At 47.0% G+C, this 25,937-nt stretch overlaps 1 protein-coding gene across 4 annotated transcripts in view; it reads left to right on the top strand.

Annotated features, from left to right (window-relative positions):
- Positions 1–24,115, top strand: part of Cfap46 (cilia and flagella associated protein 46) — a 107,023-nt gene extending 82,908 nt beyond the window's left edge. Inside the window, exons 42-59 of one of the 4 annotated variants that reach the window (XM_023561447.2) lie at positions 3,645–3,779; positions 3,847–4,026; positions 4,512–4,682; positions 10,373–10,470; positions 10,860–10,933; positions 11,384–11,514; positions 11,943–12,064; positions 12,582–12,661; positions 14,155–14,316; positions 18,565–18,635; positions 18,810–18,870; positions 18,947–18,982; positions 19,301–19,403; positions 20,146–20,258; positions 21,157–21,238; positions 21,785–21,921; positions 22,020–22,100; positions 23,728–24,115. In XM_023561447.2, the coding sequence (XP_023417215.2) occupies positions 3,645–3,779; positions 3,847–4,026; positions 4,512–4,682; positions 10,373–10,470; positions 10,860–10,933; positions 11,384–11,514; positions 11,943–12,064; positions 12,582–12,661; positions 14,155–14,316; positions 18,565–18,635; positions 18,810–18,870; positions 18,947–18,982; positions 19,301–19,403; positions 20,146–20,258; positions 21,157–21,238; positions 21,785–21,921; positions 22,020–22,100; positions 23,728–23,852 (1,962 nt within the window). In that variant the 3' untranslated portion in view covers positions 23,853–24,115. Of the gene's footprint in view, positions 1–3,644; positions 3,780–3,846; positions 4,027–4,511; positions 4,683–10,372; positions 10,471–10,859; positions 10,934–11,383; positions 11,515–11,942; positions 12,065–12,581; positions 12,662–14,154; positions 14,317–18,564; positions 18,636–18,809; positions 18,871–18,946; positions 18,983–19,300; positions 19,404–20,145; positions 20,259–21,156; positions 21,964–22,019; positions 22,101–23,727 lie in introns of those variants that run through there. The other 3 variants (XR_010046289.1, XM_023561446.2, XM_063245016.1) reach the window with 3 other exon arrangements.
- The last annotated feature ends 1,822 nt before the right edge of the window (positions 24,116–25,937 follow it).

Genomic DNA, 25,937 nt, shown 5'->3' with positions numbered 1-25,937 from the left:
TTTTCAGTTTTTGAGTATTTACCATAATATTGGCTGTTGGTTTGTTATAAATGGCTGTTTTCAGATTGAGAAGAAAACCTGTTTCAATTTACTTTGGGGTTTTTATCATGAATGGATTTTGGGCTTTGTCAAATGTGTTTTCTGGGTCTACTGATTTTTGTCCACTTCTGTTAATAGGGTGTGTGTCGTATCTTTACTTGTCTATGTTGAGCCATCTCTGTATCCCTGGGATGAAACCTATTTGGTCATGGTCTATAATCTTTTTGATGACTTGCTGCATTCTGTTTGCCAGTATCTTATTGAGGAATTTTGCATCTATGCTCATTGGAGAGATTGGCCTGGAGCTTTCTTTTTGGCTGAATCCTTCTCTGTCTTTGGTAACAGGGTAATGGTTGCTTCTAGGAATGACCTTGAAAATATTGCTTCCCTTTCAACTTCATTAAAAAGTTTGAGGAGAGATGCAGTTAGACTTTCTATAAGTTTCTTGTAGAATTCATCAGTGAATCCATCAGGATCTGGGTTTTTCTTTGTTGGTAGTTTTTTTTTTTATTACTTCTTCAGTTTCATTGATGAATATTGGTTTATTTAGAATCTTTATATCTTCTTGATTCAGTTTTGATAATTCATGTGTATCTAGGAATCTGTGCACTTCTTCTGTATTTTCCATATTATTAGAATACAGTTTCTTGAAGTAGATATTAATGATCTTCTGGAATTTTGCAGGTTTCATTATGATTTCATCTGTTTCATTCCTAATTGCATGGGTTTGAGTCTTCTCTTTTTTTGATGAGACTGGCTAAGAATTTGTCAATTTTATTTAGTCTTTCAAAGAACCAACTCTTCAGTTCATTCTTTGTGTTGTTTTCTTAGTCTCAATTGAATTAATTTTTGCTCTAATCCTTATAATTTCATCCTTCCTACAAGCTTTGAACGTGATTTGCTCTTCTTTTTCTAGAAGCGTGAGATTCAACATTGGCTTATTTGTTTGATCTTACTCTTTTTCTGATGTGTGAATTTATTTCTGTAAAATTACCCTGTGGGACAGCTTCCATTGTGTCCCACTGATTCTGGTAAGGTGTATGTGCATTATCATGTGTCACTGTAGAAAGTGATTTCTTCTTTAATTTTAATTTTCTTTAATTTTATCTATGATCCATTGGTTGTTCAAGACAGTGTTACTTATTTCCATGTGTTTATGAAGCTTTATGGTTTCTTCTGTCCTTGCTGTAGTGACCTTCTTCGTCTCTCTTGATCAGTCTTGGCTTGAAATCTACTTTGTCCGCAAATAGACTAAATACCAATGTGTTGTACTCTGAGTAACTACCTTAAGGATAACAACACGCACTGTATTAACCATTATTCTCTCTAATAATATTGTTTTTAATTTTTTCTCTTTAAAATAAAAAGAATATTTAACCCTGCTTTTTTTTTTTTTTTTTTTTTTTTCCGGGTTCCTGTTACATAGAGTGTTGTTTTCAGTCCTTTGACTTTTAGGCCATGAATTTCTTTTTGACTTAAGTATGCTGTTTGTATGTGATATAGTTTGGATCTTGTTTCTTCATCCATTTTGCTAATCTGTTTCTTTTGATTGATGAATTGAAACTGGTTATTATTAATGTCTACTAACTTATTCTTTCTTTGTTTTGTTTTGTGTGTGGGGGAGGGGGGCGGGTAACTAGAAATCAAACTCATGACCTCACACTTGCCAGGCAGATGTTGTGCTGCTGAGCTATATCCCAGCTGTACTAATTTATTCTTGTCATTATATTTTCCTACTGTTGGTTTCCTTTCTTTCTCCTCTGTTTAATTACTTGCCTTGCCTGTTAAATTCATTCTTTTGTCATGGAGGTATCTTATTCTCCATCAATTTTCAAAGATAGTTTTGTGATGTAAATCAATCTGGGTTGAAGGTTGTTTTCCTTTAGAGCTTGAAATACTTCACTGCAAACTCTTCTTGACCTGAGAGTTTGTGCTGAGAAGTCAGCTGTGATTCTGATGGGTGATCTGTTTTTTTTCTCTAACAGCTTTTAATATTCTATTCTTGTGTTAAATTTCTGAAATCTTGACTATGATATGCCTGGCTGTAGATTTTTTTGAGCAAGGCTAATTGGAGTTCTATATGCCTCTTATCTGTATGTCAAGTAAAAGCCCAGGTTTTCTGGGATTATCCACCACTACCATAATTCTACTGCTGGCTTTCTGGGATCAATCAAAAAGGATCTGTGCTGATTTACACTGATGGTTCTTCATTCTGTTGGGGTTCATGGAGTTGCAGTCTTTGTTATCTCTTTCTAGAACTCCAATTAGCAATGATCAAAAAAATCTGAGAGGTATATATAGTCAGGATTTCAGAAATTCAACACAAGAACAAAATACTAATACCTATTAGAGAAAATAAACAAATTACTTATAAAGGAAAAAGAATTTGACATACAGATACAAGAAGAGCATTGTGATCCCTCTCTTTGCTCACCCCGTGGCCTCTAATTCTCATTTCAGACCATTGTTGGGTTCTGGGGACCCACTTCCGTCTACTTTCTCTTCCTCATATTGCTATTTTCCAGCATCTGGATTCCAAATATTAGAAAGACTGTTTCTGTGCTGCTCACCATGCTGCCATTTTTCCCGTGGGATTTCTTGTGGTTATAAGAAACCTGGTAGGTTTGTCTTAATATCAGTGGGGTGACATCCTTTGGATGTCAGCTAGGCCTAAGACTCTCAGGCCTTCTGCCATGTGCTGGCTTTTCATCTGCTTGATCCGTTAGCAGCTGAAAGAGTGTCTTAAACTTTCCACTGGAACCATGAAATCTCATGAACCCATGTCTTATTTACTTTTCTTGTTCTTGAGACAAAATACTTGATGCCCAAAGTCAAGGGAGGAAAGGTTCATTTAGCTCACAGTTTGTAGAGGTCCATAATCAGCTGGCTTCAAGGCAGGGACAACAGTTCATGGCAGTGGAAGAGAGCAAAAGCAACAAGGAAAAGAGAGAGGATAAGCCTCTTTCTGTCTCTTATATTGCATGCAGGCTACCTCTCTAGGGTAGGTATAGCACTCACACCCTTAATCCCAGCATTAGCACATGAATCATTCACACACATTGGATTCAGCCACTTTTAAAAAGCCCACCATCCATGATAGCGTGAGGCTTTGGGAGGACATCTAGACACAAATCATAACACCTTAAAAATGTAGAGGCCCCCTGACTCCCGATCTTTAGGGCCCACTGCTTCCTTGTGATGGCCTTCCATCCTCCTTTCCTAGCTTCTATCTTTGTTTCCTAGACAGACTGAAAGCACAGAGGAAGGGATGGGCATTTGACTCACTTTGTGCTAGCCAATGCCAATATGCAGAGAAGGTGTTTCCAAAGGACTGAATGAAAATGACCACAGGGTGCAACTGATTCCAAGATTCACACCTACTTCCTTGGAGCACAACCTCCATAACCAGGCTGCCATGTTTTAATCCTCTCAGACTTTCAGGCCAAGGCTCCTCCAAATCAACTAAAGCAAAACTTAGGCAGGCTTGGGAGGCTCCAGGAGCAGCAAGAGGCTACCCTAGTGTGCAGTGCCCCATTCCTGGCCCTGTCCACACTGACCAAGCAGGAATCCACAGAAGCCTACTGATCACCCTATGTACATCATAGGTGGATACCAAGCTGAGCAGTATCCAGTCTCTGAACCTGGAAGCAGAGGACAAGGTTGTCAAGGCTGCCACCAGAGACCTGCTGAGCTTTAGTGAAGCCCTTGAGGAACACAACAGGAAGGGTGAGAGTCTAAAGGTAAGTACAAGCCTGAGTGACCTCTGACTACACAGCCTGCAGAGCTTGAGCTTTGAATTATTCACAGAAAAAGATGCTGCTGGCCCAGAGGTACCTGGCCCAGGCCTCTGAGGTGTTGCTGCAATGCCTACGTGTCGCCTTGGACAACAGCCTCCTGGACACTGCAGCAGCTGCCAGCCTGGAGATGGTCGAGTGCTTTGGCACCCTGGACCCCATGGCCACCTGCCAGTTTCTGGCACTATCTCAGGTATGGTGCTACTCTGGGCACCTCCTCTCCTCAGTCCCCTGGGGGGAAGGAGGCCCCAAGCACCCACCAGCCAGGCTGCAGCTGGGCCTTCGCTGTGGGAATGCATTCCACAGAGAGATCTGGCTATGGCTACTGGTATTCCCTGAGCCCCAGGCCCCTCCTCCCCACAAGTAGCAGAAGCTACCGGCAGTATGTTTTTACAGCTTATGGGGATTACACAATTGTATGCTGATCCCCAAGTTACTACAGTGGTCAGGTGTGGAGACCCAGCAGTCAAAGGCCAATGCAGCCCTGCTTGTGTGGACCTTGCAGAGACCCAAATGTGTTCCCATGTGATTGCAGGCAGCCAGGAGAAGCACTGCTTCCTGAGGCCATTTGAGCCAGCACCACCTGGCGAGACTTCCTTCCAATCCATCCGCAGTTCACTCTCCCACAGGCCAGCTGTAATCACACCTCACATGACATCTCCCCACCCTCTGTTTCAGAGCTGTTCAGCCGCGGAGATGATGCGGGACATCCTGCTCACAGCCACGGCCAATACCAGTAGCTCACAGCTGGCAGCCCTGCTGCAACTCCAGCACCAGCTCAGGCTTCAGGACAAGACTGCCACCAACCTGCTCACCAGTGTGGAGCAGAGGCTGGCTGCTATCTCCAAGGTGACTGGGCAGGGAGGCCTCTATACTGCTTCTCCTGCTGGGCCCACAGGTTTCCACACTCCTCCATACAGCCTTAAAACAATAGTTTTTAAATCACGCAGGCTCAGATGTGCACCCTGCCCTGTGTTTGCCAGCCGTGCAGCTCTGGGAGCCTCGCTGAGATTCAGTCTCCTCCTGGGCCTTGTGGGACAGTGACAACCCCTGTGGAAGTCGGCTGCGAAGGGCAGGGCCAAAAGAGGCAGCGCTGTGACAGTGCTCCGCCCCAGGAGTCTGGGACACGGAGGTGGCTCCCTTGCCCTCACTAGTTCCGGGAAACATCTGAGGCCCAGGTGTAGTCAGAGACTGTCACCCTGAGAAGCTTTTGCAGAGGGCTGTAGGCAGTCACCCTGCTTCTCTTGTTTGAATTAGAGGATTGATTCTGAGTATTTAAAGAAAAAATGATGAAATTTGATGAATCGTGGGAAACAGGCAGGAGAGCTCTGACACAGCGTCTTTCCCTCATTTCCCTCCTGGCTGCCTCTGGTCCTCTCGGTGGGATACATCTGACTCCTACTCCTTCATTTAGGGCTTTTTTTTTTTTTTTTTTTTGGTACTTGGAGTTGGATCTTCCCATTACTGGGTGGGGGGTGGGGCTATCTTGTGCACAAAAGGGCTCTGGGTAGCATCCTTATCTGCATTCCTTGGATGCCAGAAATGCTCCCACCCCTAGCCTTACCGTGACAACCAAAACTGTCTTCAAACATCTGTAGTAGAAGCAAAGTCACTCTTCTGGGAAGCAGTGCCTTACCTGGAAGGTGGAAACCCAGCCTCCCTCAGCTCTACTCTGGAGGCTGAAGAGGAACAGAGGCCTGAGGTCTGAGGCTGACCCAGGTACCCAGAGCACTGAATTTGCAGGAAAAGCTGATGCCTGCGTCATCCAATGGGAGATGGGAGAGGACACATTGTGGGAATAAGGGGGGCCTCCTAGAAAGCACTTACAGGACAAGCAATGAGTGAAAATCTAGGTGGGCAGTGTACATGGCCCACACAGGGCCATGGGCCAGGTCCCACACTGCTGCATGCGAGCTTGGCACAAGGCAGTGTGCTTGCCCTTATAATAACAGGTACCCCAGTGCACTATAGTGTTGCTTGTAGGGCTGGAACATGAGAGCCATCCCCTCCTCTCTCTTCCTCTATGCATAGACATAGAGTAGTGTTTGGGGAAGGAGGCTGAGGCCGTGATGAGCCAATGCCGACAGCCCCAGTTAGAGCAGGTAGGTGGCACCAGTTGCACAGCAACAAGGAGTACGAAGCTGAAATGAGGCAATGGGAAAGCCAGCTGACTGTCCCTTCTGGTTCCAGGGTTTGGCAGATTCCCAATCAACTGTGAGTGATCAAAATGCAGGTGGCAGGAAGTAAAATGGAACAGGCACCAGAGGTCTCTGTTGTGTCCTCACTTCATGGAGCTCATCTGAAAGCTACTACAAGGCACATGAACCTGGGAGATGCTGAAGACACTGGGACTGAGGCTGCCTCCAAGTCACAAGGGCCCCAGGTAGCATACACACAGTCCACTGGGAATGAAGAGGTGAACAGTCCCGGGAAGGTGTGCAGCAAAGCTCAGAGAGACTGGAGTCCTGAGAGAGCATCCTCAGAGGAGAGGAAGGTCCAGGGAAGAGAGAAGAGTGAGAAAAGGCAACTCTTGAAAGGCTAAAGTCACATTCTTTTGAGTCTTCTAAAGAGTAGACAGTTCATTCTGAACATGTGACAGAAGCTGAGCATTCTGAAATTCCAGCCAACCGTGTGCAGCACAAACACCAAGGAAAATGCCCCAGGTACACAGAGCAAGGAGACCCCAGGGCCCAGAGACAATCCTCCAAGCAACTAGAAAGAACTGCACAGGACCTTGGCCAGGGCAGGGAATGGAGCGACCAGCCTCAAATATTTAAAAATATAGCTCTCTGCAAAATAAAGATGAACACAGACATTTTTAGACAAACAGAAACTGAGGTAATTTATCAACAGGTAATAAAAAAAAAAACTAAAAGGGGACCTCAGGCAGAGGAAAAATAATCCCAGACAGAAATGTGAACAGGCAAGAGTGGATGACAAGATAACAGAGTGCAAAGTGCAGGCCAGTGCAGAACAAAGTGTAAGTAACGTCATGGGTAGAAGAAATAAATAGAATTTAAGGTTCTAAGGCCCTGACTGTACTCAGGAATGGTAAGATTCACAAGTAGCCACTAAGATGATGTAAACTAAGCTAATAAAAGGGAATTTATCTATAATATTTTATGAATCCAAAAGGAGCAAAAGAATATATAAACAGATGGTCTCAGTAGACAGCAGTACAGTAGGAGATATAAACCCAACATATTGGTAGTTACAAGAAAACAATTTAGCTAGATACACCAAGTTGAAAACAAAGATTGTCAGTTACTGTACGCTACTTAAAAAGACCTAGATGTGTTGAGTATAAAAGATGACTATATATGTATATAACATATATATAATCAGGTGAAAGTTAGCAGACATAGCACAAAGCATTACTGCAAGTGGAAAGATACTTCGTAATGATATAGATCAACTCAGCAAGGTATCACACTCCACCCAGTGAAACTGCTTCAAAATGCATAAAACATTGACAAACAAAAGAGGCAGTTCACAAACCCACAGTTCTGGTGCAGAGCTTAAGGCACCGTCTCAATCACCAGGTGATCAAATGGGTGAATGACAACTAATGTGCATAAAGTCTTGGCAGCCTTGGTCTAGCCAACATCCGGAAGATGCTGCCCCGCTGATGCCGGGTCACACGTCCTGCCCAAGTGGGCCAATGTCCACCTAAGCCCACCGGGACCAGGCCACAAGAAGCCTCAAGAAATCCCAAAGGACCAAGATCGCCCTGAGCTTGTTTTCTAGCCACGGTGAAATCAGTAATGGAAGATGCTATAGACAGCACCGTGCCTTCAAATTACAAGCACACTTAGAATCATCGCCAGTTAGTCAAGAAAGACATCGCAAGTGAGTTTTACAAAACATTCAAGCAGAGTTGGAGAATGAATGCACCACACATCAAACTCCTAAGACCTGATCAAAACAGGGTTTAGAGGAAAGATAAACCTGGAATACAGGAGGAAAGCCTGAAAGACAGTGACTTAGGTTTTGTTTTTGAGATGGTAAACATATCGAGATAAAAGAAGGAACAGATAAATATAACAGTATGAGCAATAAAGTTAACACAATTGTGTAAAAGGAGATGTGAGCAAAGCATCAAAAAATAGGCAGTAAAATTAATAAACACTTAGACTTAGTGGGGGGGGAGAAAAAATATAAATTTCCAGTATTACTTTTTAAAAGTTCAGCATCAGTTAAAACAATGGATGGGGATGGTGATGCATGTCTGTAATCTCAGGTCCTGGGGAAGCAGAGACCGAAAGATTGCAAATTTCAGGCCAGCTTGTACAGTATCATGAAACCTTTCTCAGAAAAAAAAAGGCGGGTGTTAACAAAGTCATATGTGACATTTCACTCTGATACACTTGGCAATTTGGACCAAATGGGTAAACTAAAGAAATATAACTATCCAAAGTGATAGAAGAATAGAAAATATTCTGATGGATGAATTAAAAATAGAATTCACACTCAATATGATTGTGGACCTAGACAATCATAAAGAAACTATAAATCATTACAATTGACATACAAAGTAGCAAGTCACTATTGAAGGCTAGATGTTCAACTGCATGCCAGTTACAAACAAATAGAAAATGAAAATTAATTATTTAAATGATTCAGTTTTTGATAACGTCAAAAATTAGGGAAGACTCTAACAAAAGATGTACCACATCTTTGCATTGAAAACCACAAACCTCATCAAGGGAAACTGAAGAACTAAATGAATGGAGGCAAGTCCCACATCTGTGGGCTGAAGGCTTTGTACTGTCAGGTGCCAGCTCTCCTCATGGCCAGAGGGCTACAGAAACAACTGCTCCTCCCTTAACTGCTGCCCTAGCTCTGTCCCCTGAGTCATAAGTCAACATGGATTTCAGCAAAGATGTCCTGATGGATGACAGGTCATGAACATCTGGCAGGTGTTGCCATCTGTGGGTCCCTTGTAGGGATCCTGGAGCCACACCAACTCAGTCCCCGAGATTATGGAGCTCCATCCCTTGTGGGAGCAGGAGACAAAAGCATTAACCATAAAAGGGGGAAAGTGATAAACTGGACTTCATTGAAATTAAGAACTCATCCAAAAGGTACCACTGGGAGTCACAAGACAAGCTGTGGAGTGGGAAAGATGGTCACAGCACACACGACAGATGACAAGTAGGTGTCCTGAGTGTTATGAGGGCAGTATATCCTTAAAGGTAAAAAGACAGACACTTAGAGGTAAAAAGGCAGAGGAAAAAGATGGATTTCACAAAAGATGCATTCGTGCCCAGCAACATTTTTAATGTGTACATTAGTCATCAGGGAAGTGCAAAAGTTAAAACCATGTTCAGATACCAGTAGACACCCACAGAATGGCTAAGATGAAGAAGGACGGATTAGCCTGTGATGACACTTGGCCAAAGTGGAGATTCAGGAGGAACATGGCTTGGAAGATTGCCTACCATGAGTGAGCTTGATCCAGAAATTCCATGAGTGGCCCTGGCCCAAAGAAACACTTACTGCAGTCCCCACAAAGTAATACTAGAAGACAGATCACAGCAGCAAGGAATAAGATGCCAAAAAAAAAAAAAAAGAGGTGTGATGTATTCACACACTGGAATACCTTGCAGCTAACAGCGGGACTGGCCACCACCTGAGCCAACCTGATGGTGTGGCCAATTTCTACAAGGCAAAGAGCTCAAGCTGAGAAGCCACTTCAGCTACAGAAGCCTGTTCACAGCCCCTGAAGACAGGAGTTAGTCTCTTATCTGCCACATGGGTGTGGACGATTGTGAAAATCGATGGAGCACTTCTCGTAGGGGTTTATTGAACTTTGTACTATATATTCTATTTTTATTCTCATTTCAACAAAAAGTTTTTTGAAAAATGATTTCAATTTTGCAAACTTGAAGCTGTGACTTGAAGCCTTGGGTTCTCCTGGGAGAACTGTCCATACAGAGGAGCACGGGCCATCTGCACCCCTCTGACTCCCTCTCTAAACCACCTTTCATGGGTAGTGTGTGTACAGGGTCTGGTGCTACTCAGAACTGTGGGATCACAAGGTCCACAGCAGACAACAGGGTTAAAAGCCTGGGATGCACGGGCTGGAGCCACTGGCTGATGACAACCCAGGGCAGCCTGCAGGTCCAGGGTCATGCTGAGCCCTTCACGTCTGGGGTAGAAAGGGCCCCTTTTGGGGCATCACAGGGCATGGCTATATGTGTACATTTGCGTGTGTCTGCATATGTGGGATGGCGTCTGCATGTGTGGTTTCAGGAGACAGGACAGATAAGGACCAGAAGAAAGATCACTGTGAATTTTTCACCTGTTTTGTTTGGGTGTTGTAAATCCTTTTTCTCACTTAAGTGAATGCACAAGACTCTCTTCTGACTAATCAGTGACTTCCTTGGGCCTCTGCTGCCCCCTTGTGGCAGTCATCAGTCACTCTCTGCAAGACTGAACCATCTGCCCTTGCTGGGCAGGAAAAGCTGCTGGGAACCCATGGAAACAGTCTGAGACCTTGTGTCCTAACAGCCCCCATTACTTTTTGTCAAATGCAGGCCTGGCAGAACCTCTGTGTCACTGAGCAGCATTTCAACATCCTGAATGAGATTCCTCCCACATTCCGGGTCATCTTTCTGCACTACTCACGAGACAGGCAAGTCTTCCTGGCCCTCTCCTAATCCTCCCGGACAAGGCCAGGCAGGGGTGACTGGAGTAGGGGCAGCCCTGTGATCTGCTTTGGATGGGCTTGGATGTTGAGGCCTGCAGTCACCATCGAAGTAAAGCAAAGGGCTGGTCAGCTGGCCCACCTGCCTACAGTGACAGAAGATCCACATCGTGCCAACGGAGAGCCTTGTGTTGCCTGTTCTAATACCCTTCTTGACCAGGTAGTATATGGCTGGTTTCCTGGGGCCCCTGCCTGCCAAGAAAGGCACCTGTGGTGTGTGAGGTTGCAGAATTTGCCTTCTCGGTTTCTCTAAGATCCAAGAGCCTGGAGGTGTATCTTTTCTAGGTCCCCACCTATGACCCTGCACCTGCCAACAGGTCCCAGCTATACGGCGCTGCCCACGAGAGATCTAAATCCCTGCCTGCAGCCAAAGGGAAGGCACTGCAAGCAGGTGAGCTGGCCTGAGAGTGGGGCTGTGAAGGTGCTGTGGGTGGGCTGGGCAAAAAACTAACACGTGTGGGGATCTCCCACTTCCAGACGACCCACCTGGCACCCATCCCTGGTGGGCATGGTTGAACCAGCCCCCCACACAGACCACGGGTGTGGGGGACAGATGAGCCTAGGCTCACTGGAAAAGTGAGGCACCAGTGATTCCCAGGAGCCAATCACACCAGAGCTCTACCTGCATTGTCCTAGGCCCCTGTTTTCTTTTGGCCCTTCTTTTACTGAGCTTTCCAGGCCCAGGAAGAGTCAGCAGCTTCGGATCTGGGGTCAGAGCGCTTGGGCTGTGGAGCATCGCTCTCCCCACACATACACTCTGATAACTCTGCTTCCCCTTACCATTCCCTGTGGTTCAGCTTTCGGCCCCATGGGGCTCACCAGTGTTTCTGTGTCTCTGCAGGCTACTGCAAGGTGATGCGGGTGGCTGTGAGCCCAGCTGCCTTCTCAGATCTGCTGGTCAGGGCCCAGAAGTTCTGGGAGCAGACCCAGGCCCAGGTGTACCGGAAGGACATAACCCCGCGTCCAAGCACTGTAAGACTGGGCCTGCTCCACAGAGAACCAAGACCTCCCATGTGGGGTGGGGTCGTGGACCTTGGCACATACCTCCAGATCAGCTAGGGGGTCAAACACCACATAGGGTGGGGCACGTTCTTTCCTGAATATTTGGGCAGAGTCTGACCGTTAAGTAGGGAGCACAGGTCCAGTCCCCACAGGTGAGACACCCCCTCCCCCATAGTGCAAGCAGAAGAAGTAAGAGGAAGCTAAGAGTGTCAGGGTGGCTTCCAGAGGATGGGCTTGGGGAAACAGCAGCATGCGGGGGGCAGGGACCACTGTGGACCTGCACCACGCTCCCACGTACATCCACTCGGTCTCCTGCACACTTGGCAGAAGAGCAGGAGTTTGGTCCTTCTACCAAGCTGCTTGGGGTCTGACCACAGATTATGGCTTGGTTGGAACAGGACACGGACTTTGTGCCCACTAAAGAGAAAGGCCCCTCCCTGTGGAAACTCAGCAGCCTCTTGGCACCCATGGAGGAGTACCTGAAGCCCATCTTTCCACTCCTCAGCTCCCCGGAAGTCAGGTATGGACCTGCCCTTTGGTTTCTGCTGTATGGAGCCCCACCCCCGATGCCAGTAGGATCTGCATGTTGGAGCGCAGAGAAAAGTCTGGAGCTGTTTTCCAGGAATCTCACAGCACAAAAGGCCCTGATGCTTGATTCTGGAACCTCTACTTTCTCCTCCTCCCCAGGACACACACAGGCAGTGCCTCTAGAGTCTGCTGCAGGCATGAGTGAAGACCCTGGACCACCCCTGAGCTATAGTCCGGGTGTGGCATGGAACTAGCAAGCCCCAGTCCTAGTCCTGACTCCTGGATTTATTTGAGAGCAGAAAAGAGGCAGGAGTGGGGTGGGGCAGGGAGCAGGCTGCACTGGTGGAGCACAGCCTGTCCCGAAGTTGGGCTCTGCTTACAGTTGGAAGTCACCCAGGTCCCAGAAATGAGCTGCAACATCACTGACTGCAGGAATCAGCCCACTGCATGCTTTTTACATTGTGTGCTGCTTTTGTGCTTTTAAAATTGAATACATAGCTGACTTTCAGATCGCAGATACCCACGGTTATGGTTGACACTGCAAAGTCAAAAGGCAAAGAAAAGGAAAGGAAACCATCCATGCCCCCAGGTGAGTGGCCACAGGACACACCCACAGGGCTGCTAACCACTTCATGCCACCCACCACACCCCTACCAGTTTCTGGCATGGGGAGAAGGTGGGCTTGGGAAAGCCGGGGATCAGGAACCAAGACAGTGTCCATGTTAGCCCAGGGCCCTCACAAGATCCGCCTGGACCCACCAAACCAGCCCTCTGAGGTTCCCCAGTGTGCAAGCTGGGTGGGAGGTCCTGAAAAGACCCAAAGACGAGAGTCCAGCAACTCTGCCCTTCCTGGGTCAGTGTCAGTTCTCAGCACAGCAGGAGAACAGTAGTGCTGTGTCCTGAAGGAGGGAAGGCTCTGACGATGCTTCTAGAAAAGATGGCTGTTACTGCTCTGAACTCACCCTGTCATAGGGGAGGCTGTCATAGGGGAGGCCAGCACCCCTCCTCGCCATCTGCTGCGTTTTGTGTCTTGATCGTGCTTTTAGTTCAGGTGCTGTTATTTCTTACTCACTTGGGATGAATGTTAGGGTGTGCTCATAGTATACTAACTAGAAATGTGTCAGGGTTTTCTTTTTCTTCAACTAGTACCTTTGGATTTACAAAGCACTCTTTTAAAGAACAATTTCATCTGTTAAATTTTTATTTACCCGCTTTTCTGTTTTCGACAAAGAATCACTGAGCAGAGAACAAAGGGCATCTTTAAGCATCCCCCACCAGAAAAGAGCGCTGATTTCCAAAGTGTCAAGTGCCTTTGCTCTCCATTCAGCTGCCTACCAGCCAGGAGGCGGAGTATGCCAAGAACCGCCAGTTACAAGTCAATGAGAGCTGAAGCTAGAGGGTCTTGGGAATTACGTACAGTCCACAGTTCAGTCTCCAGTGTGGGAAGGAGGGAAGAAATGCATAGTGATTCAAGTAAACTGCTTTAGTTCATAATTAAAGAAAATCCAATTAAAGCATCTCAATGGCCCACCACTTATTACTAGCCATAGGACTGCAAAAAGAACAGATTCTTACAAAGAAGTCAGAATCCTTGTCCTGGAAGTCACCTGAAGAAGAAACTGAGTCACAAGACCAATGCTGCCCTTCCTTCAAGGATCCCCTGCAGGACCCACCCTTAGGAAAATTCTCAGGAAGAGTGTTGTTCATTCTTTGAAAGGCACTTCCTGCTTAAAGGAGCCATGCCATTGCAGGTCCTGCCTCAAACTCAGACATCTAAAGCAAAGTGTCTTTGATATGTGGGCTAGGGCGAGACCTGGTGCCCTAGGATATAAACTTGACCTAACACCATCAGCTCCAGTGCCCAGCCCAGTGGCCCTTGCATGGCCTCGGGGCTTCGCCTCTCTGCAAGCTGGGCTGAGGTCAGACTCCCCACGTCTGTACACTGGTGGATGACATGGTCAGCCCGGCAGCCCAGGGACCAAGTTAGGACTCTAGGGATGCAGCCCAAGCCTGCGGGCTTTGTCTGTCTTTGGGAGATTATGTCCCTGCCCAGTTGAGCCACTATTGTTGCTATGTCCATAGTTCATCTGAACACTGAGGACAGCGTGATCCTGATTGTGGACAAGCCCCTTCTGAAGCTGCCCCTGGAAGGTCTCTCTGTGTTCCACGAGGGCGCCGTCTCTTCCGTGTCACGAGAATTTTCTCTCCAGATGCTGTGGAATCGCCTCCGTAAAGAAGAGCCGGGTAAGCACCACCTTTAGTTACATCAGTGTTTCATTTTAAAATGGAAATGTCTAAATTACTTTGCAGATAAAAGCATGTCGTTATGCCTTTTAACCCTTGTCAAGAAGAAATGAGTAAATACTGAACATTTTCCTAGGCGGTTACTGGATTGAATATAATTACAGATTATAAACCCTGGGCAGAACATGAGCCACGTGCCCATGTTCTGAGGGGCTCACCCTGCGGTGAAAACCTTCAGCCTTTCTCTCACAGATGTCCCACCGAGATGCTGGTAGCAGACCGTCAGGTTCATAATTAGTCACTTACCAAGCCAGAGAGAAAAAAAGAGAGTGAGACCAGGAATTCCTGACTAGGCCGTCAAGGTAGACAGCCAGTCAGAAACAATCTTACTGTTCCTGAGTGCTGCTGTGGAGATGTGCTAACTTCCCCACTGTGCTCTGGGGATCTGTGCCGCTTTTTGGTGTGTATGTTGCACTTCGATAAGTTCCAAATCAAATTAAAAATAAATAGATTGGAATTTGACTACTCTGGAAGATGAAATTTTCACAAGAACCAAATTAGCTCTTCCGACTTAAACAACTTGAAGCCAGACAGAAAATACCAAAGAGGGCCACCAGACATGCAGGACAATGATCCATCCTTAAGAGAAGGAAACAAATGGCGAGCTCTGCAGATGAGCTACCATACTTCCGGGGAGCTTCCAGGCCCAAGCATAAGGATAAGCAGGAGGAGGCCAGGGCTGCCTCCCTGGGTGAGGAGACACAGCTGAGCAATGGGAAAGCAAAGTGAGCACAGGCGGGAGGGCAGGAGACGCGGGAGGAACACCCACATAGAGAGAGTGCCGCAGGCACCTGCACAGACCCACAGATCAGCTGAGGCCTGAGTGATGCTCCAGGGTGAGGAAGGCACCCAAGGTCAGGGAAAGAGTAAGCAAAAGGCGGGTAAATACTATGGAAGGTTTTTTTTTCCTGGTTTTATAAACTCTTTAAAATATTTCTGAGCAAAAAAAATAACAGTGGGGTATTTTATAACATAAATAAAAAATAACAGAACAAAAGTTAAGAAAGGAAATGGAAAATACTGTGCAAGGTTTTCATACTCTATATAATGTAGTATGTTATTTGAAGGTAGCCCATGATAAAGATACAGACTGTAAACCTCCAAGCAACCATTAACAACAGACAAACAAAGAAGCAAATCTCCTAAGAGTTTGTACCTAACACAAAATACAAAATGGAGTTGTGAATACTCCTTTCATGTTCACTGTCATTAGTCGTTAGAGAAATGACAGTGGTGTCTGACCACACACCATTCAGAATGGCTAAGGTTAAAAAGACTGACCTACCAAGTGATGGGAAAGATACAGAGGAGCCAGGCCTTGGAGCACCACTAAGGGAGTGACACATGGCTGGACCACAATGGGAAATGGTGACTCTAACAGCAAGTACACATCTAGAAGAACTCCTCACCAACATGATGAAAAGACTTCAGACACCCTTATTATTGCAGCACTGTGCGCAACAGCCAGAAAACAGAATCAGCTTAAAATCCTCCTTGGGGAATGAGTGGATTTTTGTAAAGACAGTACATTTAAAAATGGCGTAAAGTCTGATCAAAAAATACAGTGAATGCCTACCAAAAAAATTTTTTTTTAGTTTTACTATGGTAAAAGACGGATTGTAATTAATCTGCCTCAAAATTCTCCCCCTCACTAACATCCCATCATTTTTGCCACTTTCTGAAAAAAATCCTGAAAGTCCTTTCTCATGGGTGTCTTCAGTTGTACTTTCATGGCTACCTGACCCATTCAAAATGTTTACGTTTCATGGTCATTTTGACTTTGAGGAGAAGCCAGAAGTCGTTTGGTAACAGATCCAATGAGTAAAGTAGGTGAGGAATACCATAATGCTTTTATTTGACAGAAATTTCCATAAATGTTTAATCAATGAGTGATCAAAAAACACAATGAAAGTGATTTCCTCAAATTATATACATTGCCATTAATTCCTCTAGGGATACTTCCCTTGTGTCAAGCACACTTATTCCATTATTCTAGGCAATTTGTCTCTTACTATAACATTTTTAAAAGTGTAAATATTCATTGTATTTTTACCACCCCTTATACCATGAGAGAGAGAGAGAGAGAAAAATTGGGCTAGGATTGTAGCTCAGTTAGTTCAATTCTTAACACTGATATTTTTTTCCTAAAAAATAAATTTTTAAGAAAATATTGCCACATGGATGAATCTGCAGGATATTATGGTGAGAGAAATAAGCAGATACCAATAGATACTGCATGATCTCATTCATAAGTTGAATCTTAAAAATTTATCTCAAAAGTTAAGTCTACAGGGTGGTGACTGGGGCTGGGAGCTGGCAGGAGCTGGGAGCTGGCTGTCAGAAACCTTGATTTGAGGATACAGATTTTCAGTTAGGGGAAACAAGTAGGAGAGGTATCTACTGTGGTTAATGATAGGTAAAGTATTTCTGAAAGGTGCTGAGAGCTGGTTTGAAGTGTTTTCACCACAAAGCAGCTGTGAGTGTGCAAGGCACATGTATGTTGGCCTCAGTGAGTTTTTCCACAGCATACATGTGGTTCAGACCAGCCCTGTGTACACAGCAGTTATGTGCAGTTTGTGTTCATCCATTAAAAAAAAGATGAATTGATAAACTTAAAATTTTAAAATCAAATGGATAAATAAAATAGCCAACTATATTAAGTACTGGCAAAAATATGGACTGAATCTATCAAGACCGGAACTCATGTATACTGATGTTAGGAATGCCAGTAGCAGAACCACTGTGGAAAAGTTTGCAAGTTTCTTAGAAAGTTAAACTTAGGCCCAGTGGGTGACCCAGGCTTTCCTTTCCTAGTGTTTACCCAAGAGACAAGGAAGCCCATGTCACACAAAACCCCGAGGCAAATGCTCACAGCGGCTTTTCAAGTAATAGCACAAGCCAGGTGTGATGGCACACGCCTGTAATTCCAGTGCTCAGGAGACTGAGGCAGCAGGCTGGCCACAAGCTCAAGGCCATCCTGGGCTACATAGTGAGTTCAGGGGCAGCTTGAACTATATACAGCAAGACTCTGTCTCAAACAAAAGCAATAAATAAGAAAGTAAATAAATAAATAAATAAAATACATCTGGGAGCCACTGAAATGAAGGGTCCAGAAACTATTTGATGGTCATTTGAGTGACTGGGTGGGACAAAATAAAATGGTATATTTACAAAATGGAATGTTACTCAGCAGTAAAGGATTAAGGGCATAGGCGACAGCACCTGCAGCAACTGGAAGAATCCAACAAGCCAGAAAAAAGAAAATATGTAGTGGATTTAATTTTTGAGGGATACTAGAAAATACATCAGATAAGTAGGCTCCTGGGAGTGCTGGGGAAGAAGAGCGTGGGAGAAGCGACACAAGGATTGAGATGCGTCTCAGAGCTGCATGGAAGTAGATTTCATCCCAATTTAGGAGTCATCAGGCTTCAGCTCCCTCTTCAGGGCTCCCCAAGAATGTGTACTCTGTGAAATGGGAAGAGGCAGAGAGCCCAGACCTGTTCCTCTGTTCTGATGTCCGTGGAGGCCCTGGCCCAGGCAAACCAGAAAGGGGAGAAAGCAGTGGGGCTGGAGAAAATCAGATGGCCATAGCTGTCTGCTCAGAGCTTCAAAAGATCCAATAGGGACTGTTCAGTGTAGAAAGGCTGTGGGTTCCTATGCAGAAGGAACCAGCAGGGATGCGGGCATGGTGAGTGCCTGACAGAGTATGTGAATGTTCATCCAAGAGGGCCTGGGAACCTTTCGAAACTGGTCCTTCTGGTCCTTTTTTAAGGGCCTTTCTAGGCCTTTAACCCTTTGCATTTGAGAAATTATTGCCATTGACTCTACAAAACTTAAAATTAGTTGTTCTCGCTGCTTATTTGAGAAATCCACATAACATAAATAAAATTAACTATTTTCTTTGTTTTGCCATACTAAGGATTAAACCCAGGGCCTTTGCACTGAGTTTTAAAAAAAAAACGGAAGTGGGTGGGGCCAACGTCTCGGTAAATTACTAAACTGTTCAGGTTGGGCTTGAGCTTTTGATCCTCCTGCCCAAACCTCCCAGTGCACTGGGATTACAGGCATGTTCCACCACACCCAGCCTCCAGAATTAATTTTTAAATTGAACAGTGTACTACCATTCAATATAAGTTTTGTAACCACCACCTCTGCTGTGTCACCACTTGCGTGTCTTGTCTTCAACAGAAGGAGGTGTGAAAAAGGAGGGCAAAAGCAAAGATTTCAAAAAGAAAACCCTAGGAAAGAAGGGCATGAAGGTAGGTGAACAGAGGGACCAAGGGGCCTGGGATCCGTAGCGTTTGTGTCTCTGCTAGAGCTGTCAAGGCTGGCAGTGCAGTGTATCAGAGCAGCTAGCCTGGGTCCACCTAGAGGTCAGCACCGCATCTCAACAGTGGGTGGAGGACACCTGATGCTTGTGTCTGTTGCTGTAGAGCTCCACAATCCGGATCATCCCATCAGATTGCATCATTGTTGACTCAGACAGCTTCAAGTGTATCCTCCGTCGGGGACTTCTGACCACTCCCCCCCCCCCACCTCTTGCCTCTGTTTGTCCTTGACCAAGACCCAGTTGTCGTGGATCCATTCGAGGAGGCCCAGGGCACAGGTGAGCGCTTCCTGAGGCCCCTTCACAGCATACACCAAGGCTGTTCATGCCACTGGATCCACTGGCAGCTGTGTGGAAATGAACTCCAGGTGGCCTCCTGTGCCCCTCTTCTGGGGCTCTCAATCTAAATGAGTGTTGGCCATATTTCCATTTTTCTTTTTCTTTTCCTAAGCTCATTTAACCGTCTGTCCACAAAGGCCGGGGTGGGGGAGTGACATCTAACACTGACTCCTTCCCTGGCTGGTGGGTGAGGGGACTCAGTGCCTTCAGCCCCTCACACCAAAACTATGCCTTGTATCCCTCTGGTTCTCCTTGCAGAAGTGCTGACTCCTGTTTCCATAATGCGGGAGATTTTGGAAAGATACCGAGACTCATTCACTGCACGATGGGTGGGGCATCTGGGAAGTCAGCATTTTCCAAGGTTTGGATTCAGTTTTCCAGCAGCCAGTGCCAAGTGCCCAAAGCCAGAAAGCACTTAACGCCAGCCACAGTCCCTTCCCATCCCTACCAGGTCTATCCCATGAAGCCTCAGACATAGCATGGGATGGAAGGTGCTGTGGTTACCCCACTTTACAGATAAGACCAGAGCCCCAGGGTCACATGGTAGGAAGAGTTCAGCAACAGAGCCAGCTGCTAAATGATCCCAGGCTTCCACAGGGCCTGAGCCTCAGTCCAGACACACTGACGAGTAGCCAGTCAAGAATGAGGGCTTCGGGCAGGGGAGACAGGCTGTGCCCTGTCACGGGTCCCTTTGTGTGAGTAGGGATGGAGAGCCATGTGCTGGGGCAGGGTGAACAAGGGAAGGCACCTGCAGGGTGTGTTCAGGGTAGGGTTGCTGAGGGTAGAACATGAAAGGTGGGGACCCCAGTTTGGTCACTGTCTGCTATATCAGAGACACTTGTTGGGGCCTCCAGAATTTTGGCTATCAGAGAAGCCCCCTCTAGTATTTTCTGCAACCATGTAGTGAAATGTGTGTTTATTCCTGGAGAGAAGTTTGTTCCAAGGGAGAACCCATCAGAGAGAGGCCAACTGTGGGCAGTGCGGAAAAAAACCAGGCTGGGTTACAGGGCAGAATTTGGGGTGGCCTGTAGACCCAGGAGACAGCTGTTGTAAGAATGTATCTTGAGGAGGTGCAGCATCTGCTGCCTTTCACCCCTGTGCAGCCAGGCTGAGTGGGAGCAGGTGCTGGGCAGTTGCAAAGGCTTCTTCTTCTATGGGATGGAGAGCTTCCTGTCACATATATTAGTGGAAAGACTGGTTGCCATGAATCTGCATGGTGAGTATCACTTTCTCCATAGCCAGACTTTGCTAGGACCTCAGGGATGCAGCAGAAAGCGCCAAGACATGAGTCACTTTAGGAAGGCACAAATGCCACCTTTGCTTCCTCCTTCTGCTTCTTCCATTTCTCAGCGGTCTCCACTTTGGGGGTTTCTAAACCAGGCAAGTGGGGGTCAGGTGCCAGGATGACTTGGACCACAGCCTCGCTCTTGATGGAGCTCCTGGAAAACTTTTGACAAGTTTAATTTCAAGAGAGATGGTGCATGAAGTAGGAGAAAGCACAGGTGATTGCTGTCCGCACTAGGCCTGTCATATGGCTGGACACTCTGGCTGTGAGAACGCCCTAAAGCCCACCTCAGCAAGGCCACTTGGTGGCTGGGCAGCAGTTCCCTATGCATTTGTAGGGGTTTCTGCAGCTATTTTGGACTCTGGACCCTGTTTCAATGAGCATACCTAGACCAAGTCACCAAACTTTCTGTGCTCAGTACTTCCCCCCACATCGCAGAAACCTCTCTCCCCCAGAAACCTAGGGTGCTTGGTCAACCATCCAATTCCTTTCAAGGACACACTGACTCCAGCCAGCCCCCACCTGTGGGCAGCTCACCCCTCACCCTTCAGTGAGCCTCGTTCCTCTCTTCAAGGAATGCCACAAGCTTCCCAGTGTGGCAGGGCAGTTGACCCTTGCTGGGCAGGAGAGTTACCCCAGGCCTCAGAATGGGCTTTGCCCAACTTTCTGCTGCCTGGTCTGTTGATGTTTAGTGGGTCCCTGAAAAGGAGCTCTTGCATGACAAGTCTGAGCCTTGGGCTGATTTGTCAGTGTTTCCCTGCTCCTCGTGGCCCTCTGATGCACGAGGCAGCAGCTGCTGAGCTGAGCTGAGCCTTGTGGTGTCCTGCAGAGTGCCACATGATGGTCCTGCTAGACTTGATGCGGCCCTGCACGAGCCTGCGTCGGCAGATGGAAACCTCAGACAACAAGAGGTACCTGTGAGCCTAGCAGGGGGTGGAAGGAATGCAGGAACAGGTGGAGGGTGTCTCTAGGCCCCATGAGCAGTGAGGCCCTGGAAGGAGCGCAGAGGGCAGGGCCTGGATCACCAAGGACAGGAGAGGGTGGAGTAGAGGCAGGCCTGGAAGGGGCGGAGCCTGGGTGGGAAAAGGGCAGGACCTGGCTCTTCAAGCCTAGGAAGGGAGCAGGTGCCAGGGTCAGTGAGGACCTCTGAGTGACTGCTATAGCAGGGCAGGAATTTGTGGCTGGCTGGACATTTGGGGTCTCCTGGAGTGGGGTACGGGCTGGGGTGGGAGATAGACGGCCAGCAGCTAGGACCTACCAGATATACTTGGTAGCACTCAAAAATGTTGTTTCTTTTTAAGTTGTACCTTGGTTTGTGGGCAAGGTTATTTTAGAACTGTAGAAGCATCAGTCCAGACAAGCCTTCCAGCAGCTGATCCAGTTTGGGGTACAGCCGGGGGAGGTGCTGCTTACCCCAGGCTCCTTGGTGCCATCCCATGGATACTGGGTCCCCACAGCTTATTGCAGCAGGCCTTGAAGGAGCCCATTGAGACTGCCATCTTGCTGAGCCTGGTAGGGGTCCAGAGCATCGTAGCCAATCAGTGGCCCACACGAACGCAGGACAATGCGCTGCGGGCCAGTGTCCTGTGGGAAAGTGAGTGGGCACTTGCCTGTCCCAAAGTCCTTCCAAGGCCCTCCCCAGAAGCCTTCCCAGGATATCCCCCACCCATTTGAGAGACATTCCTTCCCTAGATCTCTTAGCAGTTGGCAAGCCAATTGGGAAGACAGTGCGTCTCCTTCAGAGGATGGGAAACAACGAAATGGTCAGCCAAGGTAAGGCTCATCCTATCGCCTGCCCTTTAGCACTGTAGTTGTTACCTTGCAGCCACCATCCCATGGCAGCACCTAGGGGCATATGTCATCCTTGCAGCCCTGCAGAGGGTGCCCCTACTTCTGCTGGGGAACCAAGAGATTTGAACTAAAGGCCAAGAGGAGAGAGCTGTCCTTGTCCAGAAGTCAGCACTGTCTAACTAACCTCTTGAGTGACTGCAAGCTAAAATAGAAGGTAGAGAAGGCCAGCCTTCAACCAAGATGGCAGCAATGAAGTCACCTCCGAAAACCTTTAGGGAAAATGTGCTGATCATTAGAGTGCTAGCTCATGCTCTTTGGGAATAAACAGGAAGGCTCAGGTGACACCTGTGCTTCACGCCTCTGCCAAAGATAGGACTCAGGGGATGTGGCCACCTAGGGCAGACAGCCTGCAGTGTGCCAGCTGGCTCAGCCTGGACGTCTCAGGCAATCCCCAGCCAACACAAAATAACCTCTGGGAAAATAAATCCCCAGGCTGAGCTGTGTCCGATTGGAGTCGTAGTGATCAATGTGTGTGATGCTTGCTGGGGTCTCTCCAACTCCCTGACAGCCTCCATCCTCATGGGCCAAAGTCTCTCGCCGGGGCTAGGGATGTGACCTGATAAGACAAAACCCATCCATTTATCCTTCAGAAGACAAAACCCACCCATTTATCCTTTAGAGCAAAGAGAGGCTCAGTGCTAAGGTATCGAAAGAGAAGAGGAGAATAGAATTCACAGATAAATTTTACATATGATAGCAGTATAAAAATTAGATCACACACTTGCTACTGGCACTTAGAACTACATGGGGAATAATCTTTAAGAAAGATTTATCCCAGATGCCTGGAGTATAGTTGCCATGAGTGCGTTGAGTGAGTGGGTAAGTGAATAAATAAGTGAGGAGAGGAATGCATGAATAAGTTAGTAGATGCCAGAAAGGTGGATGAGGGTGGATGATGTTAGTGCTCCTTCATAACAATCGAGAAACACAGCCTAGCGATGGACTCTACCACAATGTCCCGCACTGGCACCTGGAGTAGCCAGCTTGTTACTTTGCAGTGAAGTAGGGGAAAGAGCAGGACCGTGCCACTGCATGACCACCACTGCTTAAGAGTGAGCTACAGGTTTGGGTAAATACAAAAGAAGACGTGAACCTAAAACAACATATGTTGAAAAAAGAAAGGACCAGTGATGCTTGTCCTCGTGGGCTGTCTTGCACAGAGCACCAGCGTGGCTGAGCATGTACAGGAGGCCTAAGGTCAGCCTCCAGATTTTGGAAGAGCCTTCCTAGAGCAGCTCCTTGGCCAGAGAATGGAGGAAGGAGGAGGGCAGGCTACACCTGGCTCTCTGTAGCTGGCAGCTTCTTATTCTGGGTCACACCTCTCTATACTTTTGGTGGCAGTGAGGAAGAGTGGAGATAGTAGGGCCAAGCACAGCTGGATGCTACTTACTAGTTCAAGTCAGCCTTTTGGGAGACTTCAGGTTCCCCTGGGTCGAAGGCATTGCCCCTCCCCTTCATTGCCTGAAAGGGGCTGGACATCCTGGCAGGTCCTAGACATGCTGCCCCAGTGAGCCTTGCAGTTCATAGGCCCCCATCCCATGCTTTACAGATGAGATACTGCAAAATTTGAAGAGCAAGCTGATGTTTTTCCAGCCACAGCCCCGAAGTGAAGAGACCCTCCCCATTGCCCTCAACTTGGTCCTGTATGGATTGCCACACCAAGCCATCGGATGACATCCACCTGGGCTTGATTCTGGACAGCTGCAGGTGTCAGTGTTTTTCTCCAGGGCCACCATCATTGCTCTGCCTCTCTGAACTCCCCCAACTTGCCCCCCACCCCAGGCTCTCCTCTTCATTAGCTCTGGGCACTCCCTAGCCCCTCGCAGAGCCTGGCCTCTATGCCCACTGCACGGTCCTGAAAAGACAGCTGATATCAGGGCGCACCACCTTCTGCTCCTACTTGGCTTCTCAAACAATAAAAACTGTCAGGCCACAAATTTGTTTTTGGTGTGTTTCAGTAAACAAACAAAAATCTGTCATGTGGTCTTTGGGTCCCTAAGCACCTGAGATGAAAGTTCTGGCACTCCAAAGGTCAGTCCCACACTGAGGGACACTTGATCTCCTGCCACTACCCTAGCCACAAACACAAATACCTCCTAGCACTGTCAAAAGGAGATGCTGCCTGTGTGAAAGGGACCTGCCCAGCATTTTCTAGCCTGGGATGGAAGAGGGCTTACACCCAGTTGTGTGACTATCTCCACCATGTACAAGCACAAGCCTCCTCCAGGGAGCTTCCCAGAACAAGGAAGGCTCCTAGCACTGGGTGAACATGCCAGCAAGCAGCTTCAAGAGACACTGTTCTATTGTAGAAACTTGTACATCTCAGCTCGCTGTAGGCTGCCGCTACTAAGCCTCCAGGGAAAGAAATTCATCTTTAGGGGATACTTCTAAATTTTCAAACACATTTCTTCTCACATGACCACGTGGATCAAATGTGGCCATTGATAGGGCTGGTTTTTGAAGTCCTCTTCCAGCCATGGAGCTGTAGGGTTGAACTGTGAATCCTTCTCACCCAGTCATTGGTCCTCTGGCCGGGATAAGGAGAAGGTATAGGATAGTTCCCAAGGGCCAAGCTCTAAGCCATGGTGTGCTCTACCTGCCAGCTCCCTGCTCCTTCCCTCTGCAAAGGGTTAAGGTAGGGTATTATTCCATTTTTGTTGGTAATAGCACAATGTGACAGACTGGCTGAGTTAGAAAGGATGAAGGTTTTTTTTGACTCTTAGTTCCAGAGGCTCAACAGATCATCTCTGGTGATGGCTTTGTGCTAACAGCAAGAATGTGCAAGGCATCTCATAGCAAGAGACAGAGGCCATGTGTGTCTTTTCAGTCTGTGCCCTTCTTATGAAGCCACAAGGGTTGGGAAGGATCCTCCTTGAAGACCTTATCAAGGTCTTTGACCTTGAAGTCACCTCCTAAAGCCCACAATCATCTCCAAATGCCACCCCTCAATACCTCACAGTGGGGATTAAATGTAAGCAGGTGAGCCCTTTAGGAACACTCAGACCATTTCCAGATCACAGCAATGGGGCCATTTCTTCATACTTTGATGGGAAACCAAAAAATGGAGACCCACCAATGGGGTCATGTGAATGCAAAATACCTGCCCCTCATCCTGACCCATTGTGTGTTTGGAGTTATTTGTCACTGCAGTGTCAGTGTCACATGGACAGCATGGGTGAAAAGGCAGCAGAGAGAAGGAAGAGGTCTGCAGGGACCCCACGTGCTGGAAGCATCTGTCCACAGAGCAGCGTGCAGCTCAGTGAACTCTGCTCTGCACTAATGCAAAAAGACAAGCGCCAAGATTCTCTTGAGTCCTAACTTGTGGCCAAAAGTTAGTAAAAAAAAAAAAAAAGCATAAATTAATTAAAATCATACTGAAATATTGATACATATCTATTAAAATAATACGTAAAAAAATAGTAATAGTACATACTGCCAATGAAGACCCAGGCAGACAGTCTCTCACACACCCTTCTGGGAATACGAAGTGGTCCAGCCACTCATGACAAGTTTGACACTTTCTCAAATGACAACCTGCAACTGCCCATCTGGTATTGATCCCAGAGAAACACAAACATGTTGGCACAATGCACGTGCATCAATATTTCTAGCAGCTTTGTTCATAACAGAAGAACACTGGAAACAGCCCAGATGTTCTCCGACAAGAGAGAGAAGAAAACGAGGATGTGTTCATTCACTGTGTCACCACTGTGTTACCTTTCCCCGCCACGTCAAAGTCACCTGCGAGCATTATTTTCT

This window comes from Cavia porcellus, unplaced genomic scaffold (assembly GCF_034190915.1).
Source record: "Cavia porcellus strain 051 isolate PalLab524CR breed Dunkin Hartley unplaced genomic scaffold, mCavPor4.1 scaffold_2, whole genome shotgun sequence".
Lineage (NCBI taxonomy): Eukaryota > Metazoa > Chordata > Mammalia > Rodentia > Caviidae > Cavia > Cavia porcellus.
The sequence above is the reverse complement of the archived record's forward strand: the minus strand, read 5'-3'. Positions and strand labels throughout refer to the sequence as shown.